Here is a 12,912-nt window from a genome sequence, read left to right as displayed (position 1 = left end):
TCGGGATCCTCCAAAAAGTCCACTGAAAAAATCTCAGTAAACGACCATCATTTTACTGAGATTATGTTTCATCCCATATCATATCATATCATCTCATTTCAATTCATCTCATTTCATTTCATGCCATACCATGTTTCATATTAAATTAATCAGCTTCATTTTATTTCATAATATGATATTATTTCATTAAAAAAATATATATAAAAGATTAGGCTGTATGGTGTAATACCTTTGCCTTCCCATTTGGAAAAATAAAACTACTACTAATAGAATATACTGGAATTTTTGGCGGGAACACAAGAAGCGAAGCTGTGTGAATTGTTTTATTTTGTTAATTTTGTGTTTCTTCAGGTATACAAACGTAATAATGTTGGCATATAATATTTTTCGTTTAGCACCTGTGAAAGGACACAAATGCGCAAAAGTGACACAAAACCGCTTGATGTGACTTCTCAGGCTCTTGCAAGAAATCCAGTGAAGTCTCAGTAAATAACCACCAGTTAACTTAGCCTTTATTGGTATTTTAACTCAATTGATATTAACCTCAAATATAAATAAACTTCATCACAATTTGGTCCATATAATTTTTCACATAACAAAATATGTATTTAATAATGGGAGATTTTTATAAATTCAAATCTAGCAACAAAGGCATCACAGGAAGCCAAATGTAATCTTAAAGATAGTGAAGATTGTGAAAGAAAAGAAAAATCAGAAAAAAATTACTCCTTCAGACATTGTACGACTCATTCCGATAGAGGCACCCGTCACGTGCGGACGTGCTCATCGTCCACTCGATCGCCCGGTCTTTGTTCGCCCGGCTTTTGTTAGCCCGGCCATTGTTCGCGCGGCCTGTGTTCGTGATACATCTGCCGACCAAGTGTGTTTCCTGGAAGCTTTTATTTGTTTTGTTTTAGTTATTTTTGTGTTCGTGGAACATTTGCCGACAAAGTGGTTTCCTGCAAGTATTTATTTGTTTTGTTTCTTTTCGTAATTTCTGTTTTGTTGTGCTTTTTCTTTGTCCTGTAGTAATCGCGCCGCACTGCCACCTGTGTTCAATAGAACCGCTCAGGTCCGAGAAGTTGGGGCCTCGCCGCAAGGCGAGTGTTTTCAAGACCCGGGGCCGCCCCACCTGGGTACTCAGCGATCATGGACGCTGTATTCGCGGAATTCCTCCGACTTCGCTACCCACAGCTCGCCTCGGAGTTTCTGGCCTTCAAGGCCAATCACACTGCGAGCCCTCTCGAGGACTCCGCCGCGCTCGCTGCTCCTGCGTCGCCTGTACCTGCGTGCAGACCTTCTGCATTGAGCACCGCAGCCTCTGTCGTGCCTGCCGCTCCCGTGTCGCCTATACTGGCGAGAAAAGCTGCTGCGTCGTCCGCCGTGACCATCGTTTCAGCTGAGCGATCATCCGCGGCCTCCGTCGCGCCCTCTAAAACACCTACACTTGCTCGTAGGTCGCCTGCACCCGCCTCCTCGTGCTCCGACTCTGACTCGGACATGGAGGTCGACCTCGCCCCCGCCTCATCGACGGATGGATTCACCCTGGTACAGAAGGGTAAGAAGCGTGCCGCGGAGTCTCGAGCTCCCGCGGCCGCTAAAATTAGCAAAGCCGTGAACGCGTCGCGCCCACGCCCTCAGACTCCCGTTGCGCCCCCAGCCCGTGCCACTCCGTCGCCGCGTCCGGTGGCACAAAATAAAACCCAGACCCCTCCCCCGGTTATCCTTCAGGAGAAGGCAGCTTGGGATCGAGTTTGCATGGCCCTTAAGGCCAAAAATATAAATTTCACGAATGCCCGTAACCTCGCGAACGGCATTCAAATTAAGGTTCAAACACCCGACGACCATAGGGCCCTCTCTTCTTACCTCCGTAAGGAACGTATAAGTTTCCATACTTATACGCTCCAGGAGGAGCGCGAACTCCGCGTTGTAATACGCGGAATCCCTAAAGAGTTAGATGTAGAGCTCGTCAAGGCCGATCTGTTAGAACAGGGCTTTCCAGTGAATTCTGTGCACCGTATGCACACCGGTCGCGGTAGGGAGCCATATAATATGGTTCTAGTCACCCTCCAGCCTACCCCCGAGGGTAAGAAAATCTTCAACACACAGACCGTCTGTAGGCTCTCCGGTATCGCCATCGAAGCCCCCCATAAAAAAGGCACTCCTAGCCAGTGCCATAACTGTCAATTGTACGGACACTCTTCCCGTAACTGTCACGCGCGCCCCCGATGTGTTAAGTGTTTGGGCGATCACGCCACGGCCCTCTGCGCTCGCGACCAAAAAACCGCGACGGAACCGCCTAGCTGCGTCCTGTGTCGAACACAGGGTCACCCCGCGAATTACCGTGGTTGCCCCCGAGCCCCTAAAATAAATCGCCGCGTCGCCCGCCAAAACCGCCTCCGAGCTTCCGGCCCAGACATCAAAGCCTCGGCACCCTCTGCGTCGCAGGCTAAGCCAGCGTTCGTTCCGGCGGCGGTGCCCAGTGTCTCGGCCTGGGCAAAACCGCTGCCGTACACGAACACGGCTACAACTCCCTCCTCCGCGATTCGTCCCGCCCCCGCGACTCGTCCCTCTCCCGCGACTTGCCCTCCGACCGCGTCCGAAAATCTCGCTTTAGCGATCGACTTCTTTCAGTCGATCAACTTTGAGCGCGTTAACGCTTTGGGCGACGCCATTCGCGCTGCCTCCACTGCACAACACTTTATCGCCGTTGTGCAGGAATACGCCGACGTATACACGTCATTAAATACGTACGTCCTCCCCTCACTCCGCCGGTAATCAATGGCGTATATAAGTAGAATAAAGCCCCTATCCGTAACGATAGGATTTTTTAACGCTTACGGTCTCGCAAATCAACGTGATCAGGTTTCTGACTTTTTGCGTGACCATCAAATTGATATCTTTTTAGTGCAGGAGACCCTACTTAAGCCCGCGCGCCGTGACCCTAAAATCGCGAACTATAACATGGTCAGGAACGACAGGCTCTCTGCCCGTGGTGGTGGTACCGTCATTTACTATAGAAGAGCCCTGCATTGCGTCCCGCTCGATCCTCCCGCGCTCGCTAATATCGAAGCATCAGTGTGCCGAATCTCACTGACGGGACACGCGCCGATCGTTATCGCGTCCGTTTATCTTCCACCGGATAAGATCGTTCTAAGCAGTGATATCGAGGCGCTGCTCGGTATGGGGAGCTCTGTCATTCTGGCGGGCGACCTAAATTGTAAACACATCAGGTGGAACTCACACACCACAACCCCGAATGGCAGGCGGCTTGACGCGTTAGTCGATGATCTCGCCTTCGATATCGTCGCTCCGCTAACCCCGACTCACTACCCGCTAAATATCGCGCATCGCCCGGATATACTCGACATAGCGTTATTAAAAAACGTAACTCTGCGCTTACACTCGATCGAAGTAGTTTCAGAGTTAGATTCAGACCACCGTCCCGTCGTTATGAAGCTCGGTCGCGCTCCCGATTCCGTTCCCGTCACGAGGACTGTGGTGGATTGGCACACGCTGGGCATCAGCCTGGCTGAATCTGATCCACCATCGCTCCCGTTTAACCCGGACTCTATCCCGTCTCCTCAGGATACCGCTGAAGCCATAGACATCTTAACGTCACACATCACCTCGACATTAGATAGGTCATCGAAACAAGTTGTAGCGGAGGACTTCCTTCACCGCTTCAAATTGTCCGACGATATTAGGGAACTCCTTAGAGCTAAGAACGCCTCGATACGCGCCTACGACAGGTATCCTACCGCGGAAAATCGTATTCGAATGCGTGCCCTACAACGCGACGTAAAGTCTCGCATCGCCGAAGTCCGAGATGCCAGATGGTCTGATTTCTTAGAAGGACTCGCGCCCTCCCAAAGGTCTTACTACCGCTTAGCTCGTACTCTCAAATCGGATACGGTAGTAACTATGCCCCCCCTCGTAGGCCCCTCAGGCCGACTCGCGGCGTTCGATGATGACGAAAAAGCAGAGCTGCTGGCCGATACATTGCAAACCCAGTGCACGCCCAGCACTCAATCCGTGGACCCTGTTCATGTAGAATTAGTAGACAGTGAGGTAGAACGCAGAGCCTCCTTGCCACCCTCGGATGCGTTACCACCCGTCACCCCGATGGAAGTTAAAGACTTGATCAAAGACCTACGTCCTCGCAAGGCTCCCGGTTCCGACGGTATATCCAACCGCGTTATTAAACTTCTACCCGTCCAACTCATCGTGATGTTGGCATCTATTTTCAATGCCGCTATGGCGAACTGTATCTTTCCCGCGGTGTGGAAAGAAGCGGACGTTATCGACATACATAAACCCGGTAAACCAAAAAATCATCCGACGAGCTACCGCCCGATTAGCCTCCTCATGTCTCTAGGCAAACTGTATGAGCGTCTGCTCTACAAACGCCTCAGAGACTTCGTCTCATCCAAGGGCATTCTCATCGATGAACAATTCGGATTCCGTACAAATCACTCATGCGTTCAACAGGTGCACCGCCTCACGGAGCACATTCTTGTGGGGCTTAATCGACCAAAACCGTTATACACGGGAGCTCTCTTCATCGACGTCGCAAAAGCGTTCGACAAAGTCTGGCACAATGGTTTGATTTTCAAACTATTCAACATGGGCGTGCCGGATAGTCTCGTGCTCATCATACGGGACTTCTTGTCGAACCGCTCTTTTCGATATCGAGTCGAGGGAAGCCGCTCCTCCCCACGACCTCTCACAGCTGGAGTCCCGCAAGGCTCTGTCCTCTCACCCCTCCTATTTAGCTTATTCGTCAACGATATTCCCCGGTCGCCGCCGACCCATTTAGCTTTATTCGCCGACGACACGACTGTTTACTATTCTAGTAGAAATAAGTCCCTAATCGCGAAGAAGCTTCAGAGCGCAGCCCTAGCCCTAGGACAGTGGTTCCGAAAATGGCGCATAGACATCAACCCAGCGAAAAGTACTGCGGTGCTATTTCAGAGGGGAAGCTCCACACGGATTTCCTCCCGGATTAGGAGGAGGAATCTCACACCCCCGATTACTCTCTTTAGACAACCCATACCCTGGGCCAGGAAGGTCAAGTACCTGGGCGTTACCCTGGATGCATCGATGACATTCCGCCCGCATATAAAATCAGTCCGTGACCGTGCCGCGTTTATTCTCGGTAGACTCTACCCCATGATCTGTAAGCGGAGTAAAATGTCCCTTCGGAACAAGGTGACACTTTACAAAACTTGCATAAGGCCCGTCATGACTTACGCGAGTGTGGTGTTCGCTCACGCGGCCCGCACACACATAGACACCCTCCAATCCCTACAATCCCGCTTTTGCAGGTTAGCTGTCGGGGCTCCGTGGTTCGTGAGGAACGTTGACCTACACGACGACCTGGGCCTCGAATCAATTCGGAAATACATGAAGTCAGCGTCGGAACGATACTTCGATAAGGCTATGCGTCATGATAATCGCCTTATCGTTGCCGCCGCTGACTACTCCCCGAATCCTGATCATGCAGGAGCCAGTCACCGTCGACGCCCTAGACACGTCCTTACGGATCCATCAGATCCAATAACCTTTGCATTAGATGCCTTCAGCTCTAATACTAGGGGCAGGCTTAGGGACCCCGGTAACCGTACTCGTCGAACTCGACAAAGAGGTCGACGTGCAACCTAACCCATGCATCAGCCCGCTGAGTTTCTCGCCGGATCTTCTCAACGGGTCGCAATTCCGATCCGGTAGTAGATTCATTCGCGAAACAATTGCTCTCGAGTTGTTAGGTCTCCTTCGGAGGCGCTCGGGCAGTTGTTAGCAAATCCCACCCCTCTTGGCTGAGCCTTTGCTCGCCCACCTCTCCTGGTGAAACTGGAAAGGCCTTCGGGCCACCAGTAAACTTTCAATCATAAAAAAAAAAAAAAAAAAAAAAAAAAAAAAAAAAAAAAAAAAAAAAAAAAAAAAAAAAAAAAAAAACATTGTACGACTCTTTTTCCATAACTCAATTGATTTCATAAATTATTACCAACTTATTCACACGATATTTTAATAATTTTCGGAATTAGGAACAAATGTAAACATTAAATAAATGTAAATTCTTTCATAACGTCGGCTTAGATTATGTGCCACTCGTAGCGGTTGTTGTAATCTTGTTGTTATGGTTGTTGTAGAGAGCCGGGCGGAAGGCGCGGCCGGCACGAGCACCGCGCTGGTGCCCGACGACGAGGAGCAGCGGACCTGCTTCAAGCAGTGCGTCAGCTCCTGTCCTCCGCCGGTCCGCGCCATGTGTGCCTCCAACCGATTTGACAACTTACATGTGAGTACTTTGTTTTTCCTACCTAAACTGATAACCTTGGGAACTATTTCAGCGTAACCTTAACTAGTAGGTGAGCTCACGGGGCTCAAACCTGACGACGTTGTCTAACATGAACCCTAGCAAGAGCCGTGCTTCGCAGAATCTACCACCGGATCAGAAGCGCGACCCACTGAAAAGATGCGGCAAGAAACTCAGTGGGCTGTGTCTGTGGGTTAATTTACTCGTCGAGCCCTTCGTCGCAAGCGATTAGTTCGACGAGAACGATGACCGGTGTTTGAGGTACCTAAAAATACCGTTAGTGGATCGGGAGGATCCGAAATAACGTGTATGTCAGTTGTCAGTACTGCGCTACACACCAGGTACATAATGACGCTACACGAGTATAACGACGACGGCCTGCAAAACCTCTCTTCTCTTTTCTTCGTTTAGATCTTTTATGAAAGTTCAATAAACATAGGCTATATATATATGTATTTTCCAAATAAAGCAATCAACTTGATTCTACTCCCGTTCTGATTGATTAGGATTGTACTTAGATATCATATTAGGGAAGGTCTATGTTCAGCAGTGGGCACTTGGGCAGATAAAGGCTGATGAAAATAATAAAACTTTGTTTTTTTTGTGCTTAGTCGTTGTCAATGTAGAAATGAATGGACCGTGTAGGTTGCTCACTGAACCTGTTTGACCATTACTTGATCAATCAAGTCAAGTCATTCAAATCAAGCAGTAATGTGTTTCGGTTTGTAGGGTCGGACAGCCGTTGTACTGAAAACACTGAGACTTTAGAACTCATATCTCAAGGTGGGTGGCGGCATTTACATTGTAGATGCGTATGGGCTCCAGTAATCACATAAAACCAGGTGGGCCGTGAGCTCCTGCACTCATTTGAGCAATAAATAAAATAAAAATACAAAGTCGTGTGTGCTCATCTCAATGGTCCTAGATTTTATATTTTTTGTAGACATCCCTGAGGATAGTAGATTTTCTTTGGAATAAGGCTATCATTACTTGCAATTATAAGTTATTAATAATTTGGATGAATTTGAAAAATATTACTCATAAAATAAGATTATGGTAAAAATTAGATACTACCTATACATAATTTTGCATAAATTTTATTAATACGATAACAACCCTAAACGAGCATTGCAATCTTATTTTTTTATTTTCACGCGCCCGACCTCTCTAGAAAATAATGAGAAAGAGGCATTCAGAGAAATAAAGTATTATTTAGTCTTATTTTCTTAATTATGTATACTAACGGTAGGTTATTAATGGTTGAACATTTGTAAAAAATATACCTAGAACCCGCAGATTCACACTTGTTCCGTGTTTTATTTTCTGAAACTTTTCACTTTTTAATTTGTCACACTTGTTGTCATATTATAAACTCTAACTTAAATCAAACTTTAACTATAAAATACAAATACATTAATATTTCGGTCGTACATCACACATACATTTGTAACTAATAAAAGAAAACTACCTCACGTGCCGTAGGTACTCGAGGTAATAATATTACCTAACTGTAAAATTATCAGTGTCATAAAAGCTCATCTATTGATGTATTTTCATCAAAGCTTGAGTAAAATAAGAATGGATGGAAATAATATTAAAAATAAATATTTCCAAGTAGCTTCCGATCGAGCAATAGTCAAGACGCTGCACCGGGCCGCGCTCACTGCAGCAGCATACAGCAACGAACGGACACAGCATTCACAACAACGAAACCGTTTACAAACAAACAACTGACACAGTGACTGAAATTTATTTCTACGCTCAGCCACTTTCGATCATATTTCGTGTTTCGAAATTAAAGGATAATGAAGAATTGAATGTCTTGTGTTTAAGCCAATAGTATAAAACTATAGTTCACACAACTTTCAGGTATCCGTTTAGTTTAAAATTTGAGCAAGTTTCTATAAAATAATATTTCTCAAAAAGTTTTTCAACTGTTACGTTGTCGTTGTTCTTTGTTGTAAATAACCGAAATATAAAACAAAGAGAGAAGTGTTTCGTCGCAGCAAGTAACGAGGTTAGCGACAAATATTTACAACTGCTGGACTCGCGCAAACAGAACCGGGATCGCAAACAAAACATTTTTCATTAAAAACCACTCGAGACCCGCCCTCGAACCCTCGGAAACCTTCCTTTCTTTTAAAATACTTTTTAATTGCACTTTATGTTCAGTGAATACTTATGTGCACGAAGATTACACACCGCTTACTCTATAATGAGGCTCGTGATTAGATTCTCACGGTACTTGGTTGAGTACATATTCTCATGAATGTGCGGAATTCAGCCGATTGGCTGTGTCCATCACTCGGCTGTTGTGCATTGCTGCGTTAACTTATAAAGGAGCTCATTGCCAGCTAGCGTCTAAGAAAACAATTGAAGATTACAACTACAAGGGCAATAAAAATAAAAATAAAAGATTTTAGTTAATTATTCGATTGAAATAGAATCCACGTGTCTTCTAAACTACTCAGAACACGTTAATAAATCGATTGAACACAATGTGCTAAATTTAACAAACTAATTTTCACCTATAAAAATTGTCTTCGTTCATTCATTAGTCGTTTACTTCATTAACAGAACAACTCGAGAAATTTCAAAAACACATTTCGTAGCTATAAAACGTATCTCTCCGACAGGCGGAATGTTCTATAAGAGCTTTTAAATTTCCTTCGTTTTCCCTCTTTTCATTACAAGGTAATCTGTACCTCATGGGCGATTAAATTATTTTTTGGCTCTTAAAATATTGCTGTTGTGGCTGAGCTAAAACAAAATGTTTCAGCTGTTCGTTAATGTTTCACGGCTCTTGGTTTTTTAATTACATCAAATTACTGCTTATCGAGAAAGTTACTGTGAGCGCTTTTACGGTCCGTTTGATCCGAATGACTCTGAAAGTTAAAGATATACAAGAATATGAAATTTCGGGAATGAATTATACGACAAAGGAAAGATCTAAGAAGGGTACCCTCCCTATCGCGCTCCTCGGCCTCACGGGTCACCGTAATCAGGTCGTAAAACCTAGCCGTGGCCTCCCACGAGCTCTGATCTTCTAACATGCGGGCGATGATAGCCCGCAAGAAGAGGTCTCTCCCCAGCACCGCGACGAGAGCTCGCCGCGAGTGCTCCCAACGCGGGCACGCTTCGAGCGCGTGCTGAGCGTCATCGTCCGGATGCCCGCACTGGTGGCAACCCGGATGTGGCTCTCTCCTGCAGACCTTCCACAGATACCTCCCGAAACAGCCATGTCCCGAAAGGACTTGCGTAAGGTGAAAGGAGAGCACGCCGTGTCACTGATCCGACCCTGCCTCCAGTACGGGCACCAGGGCCTCGAGGCTGCGCCGGCGGTGGCCGAGGTTTGACCAAGTTCCTTCAGCAACCGCTTAGCGTACGCCACATGACGCGCAGCACGCTTCCACCGATTGACAGCCGACAGGCCGGGTGACTGTCCCCGACTCAAAGACTGTGTCCTACGCCTAAGAAGGGTACCTAGCGAGTGAAATAGCTCGATACACCGACCGCCCGAATGTTGTTATTCAGAACTTGCAAACTTATTCTGAAATTGTCATTAACGAAATTCAGACCTCTGTCACATATCTTGTGTTCTATGATAGCTACCATAAGTTTTACATATTCAAGTTTTATTGCTTAAAAATGTAGTGGCAGGATAATTCAGAGTGAATTTGAATTAGTTCAAACGAGACACAAAGAAAAATTTCATCATGATGAATATGGGAATTTTCATGTTTTTTCTAATCAAACAACGATATTTGAATAACAACTTTAAAAGCAATTCCCCTAAGGTCAAAAATTCATATGAACAATGCAGATGAAACATAATCCTCAATCAACAAGCTAACAAACAATCCACGTCATTTGCAGTCAGTTGTTTGTATACTCGTAGCAGCTCCGATCGAACAGACTATTCACCGTCGGAGTTCGAACCGAAGTTTGCCTACATTTTAATAGGATTTGTTTGTTGAGCTGTCTTGAAGCGCATCGCTATTGAACTCTGATCTCTATACTCCGTTCAATAAATTACAAAACTAATTTATAAATCTCTCTCGTATCTTCTTTTTATTACAAAAAGGAAATGTTTTTTTGTTTGCGAGATACGAGTTCGCGATCGTTAAAGAATCGTTTTGATACTTTCAACAGTAATTGTAGGCACTTCAGTGAAGGTGTTTAGATTATATTATCCACAGGCGACAGGTAACTAAAACCACTAGAGTTTCAACTAAGGGTCGTATTTTCTTTTTTTTTATTGCTTAGATGGGTGGACGGGTTCACAGCCCACCTGGTGTTATGTGGTTTCTGGAGCCCATAGACATTTACAACGTAAATGCGCCACCCATCTTGAGATGTAAGTTCTAAGTTCTCAGCATAGTTAAAACGGCTGCCCCACCCTTCAAACCGAAACGCATTACTGCTTCACAGCAGAAATAGGCGGGGTGGTGGTAACTACCCGCGCGGACTCACAAGAGGTCCTACCACCAGTAATTACGCAAATTATACTTATTATAATTATAATATATATAAATGTACCGGAGGTCATATCTTTTAGGCCACGACGAACTCATATTATTATTTATTTATATTTATTTAAAATCTTATTAATTACATAATATTTTTTTAAAAAGATATTCAAAATACAATTTTTAAAAAACACTATATAAAAATAGATTGCCGCTGATGGCGGTGTCTACGACACAAGCCACCAGTGGTTAGGACTCCAGAGTGAGAAACCTCCTCACAATCCGTGCAGTATCGAGGATAACTGCTTTCTGTATTAGGCCCTTAACCCAACTGTATAACGAAAGTTTCTTAAGATGTTGATCGAAACTTTTCGCTATCAAGCCGTGTACCGATACAACTATTGGAACAATGATGGTTGAATCAACATGCCACATGGCGGTAGTCTCGTGGGCCAGGTCTAAATATTTTATTAATTTGTCCTTTTCTGCCTTCACGAGGTTCTCGTCATGAGGAATGGTGACATCAACCAACACTGCTCGACGCGCAGATCGATCTATTATCACAATATCAGGTTTATTGGCAACAATATACCTATCCGTGATAATAGATCGGTCCCAGTAGAGCGTAACATGACCATTATCAAGAACTGGTTGAGGTTGGTATTGGTAATAAGGTACAGCAGAATCAAGAAAACCATATTTCAGAGCAAGTTGTTGATGGATAATCCTAGCCATTTGGTTATGTCTATGCAAGTACTCGCCGTTAGCAAACCGAGAACAGCCAGAAACAATATGTCTAATAGACTCTCCCGGACGGTGGCATGCCCGACAAATGTCGACCGTCCCATCCTTTAGTATATATTTCCGGTAGTTGTATATATTATTATTATTATTTATTATTTTTACTTTATTATTTTATATTCATATTATATTATTTTATATTTGTTTTTATTTTATTATTTGCGATATTACCCGATTCACGTGTCCGGGCTTCACTGGTAACTTACAAAAACATTATCATGAAACACAGATACAATAGGCGCTTCATTTAACAAATATTCATATTTGTTGACATAAGCCAATGAACAGAACAATGTTGCTCGTTATCTCGCTTGAATACGGTCACCTGCTAATGCTACCCCGTTCAGGTTTTGTTCAGGACTTGTACCGATAGAGCAGGACAAAACTCTCAGTTATACGAATGCTAATGAAGTTTTCATTAACATCTCACTTAAATTTTATTCAGAGCTTCGATTAGTTTGTAGTATAAAATTATATTTGAAAATGTTTAAAGGATTATGTTTTCAATAGAGTTTTGTTTTGCGTATTTTTAGTGCTAATTTTCATAAAAAACAAAATGTTCACATAAATACTTAATTTCAATACGATTATTAGTTCTTCAGTAGTTTCTTTGAAATTATCAGAAACTTTGCATTTAGAGATAAAATGAAAAAAAAAACTGTTACTAACAGTAAATAATAGGAAAATAACGCAATATCACATTGTTGGATAACTGATGCTAATGTTTTGAGTCACTTCGTGCACCCACAACGCTTATGTCTACATTAGCCTCTGGTTTCATCAGGACTATTTTGTGAGAATCCAAATTCTACTGAAACTTAATAAAACCCCAGATTTATCTCGCCTTCATTTTGAAATACATTTCCAGAGATCAATCCCCTTTGGTGGTTCTCTAAACTAAAACCTTCACTCACTAAGCTATCTGGTCTAATAACAGTACGTTACGCAAGCTGCACCACAATTTTCTAATTTTTGAAATGTTTAAATACTCGTATCGGTTGTTTCGTAGCTGTAAAGATGCGGCGCAATAACCGCGAATAAGTTTTATGTTTGCGTCTGCTCCTTTCATTGCACATACTTTTGTCATTTGTTTTGTTTCTTTTGATTCATAATGTCTCAGGGTTCGTTGCTTTTACTTTAGAATAAAACTTCTTTGAACTAATACCATGACAAAAGCTTGAAATCAAATAACGAAATAAATAGCACTTGTTGATAATAATAACTAGTCAGGTCATAAGTATTGTCACACAGTAAAAACTTTTCTTTTAGAATGCTGGCCACAAAAAAGTTTATTGAATTCGAATTTCGAATTGTTCATGAAAATAA

General features: G+C 43.9%; 1 protein-coding gene across 2 annotated transcripts in view; it reads left to right on the top strand.

Annotated features, from left to right (window-relative positions):
• LOC101739615 (adenylate cyclase type 6) overlaps positions 1–12,912 on the top strand; it is a 203,776-nt gene that overhangs the window by 141,850 nt on the left and 49,014 nt on the right. For both annotated transcript variants that reach the window (XM_021352310.3, XM_021352309.3), the window contains exon 6: positions 6,153–6,298. In XM_021352310.3, coding sequence (XP_021207985.2) covers positions 6,153–6,298 — 146 coding nt within the window. The remainder of the gene's footprint in view (positions 1–6,152; positions 6,299–12,912) is intronic.

The sequence above is a fragment of the Bombyx mori genome, chromosome 1 (genome assembly GCF_030269925.1).
Source record: "Bombyx mori chromosome 1, ASM3026992v2".
Lineage (NCBI taxonomy): Eukaryota > Metazoa > Arthropoda > Insecta > Lepidoptera > Bombycidae > Bombyx > Bombyx mori.
The sequence above is the reverse complement of the archived record's forward strand: the minus strand, read 5'-3'. Positions and strand labels throughout refer to the sequence as shown.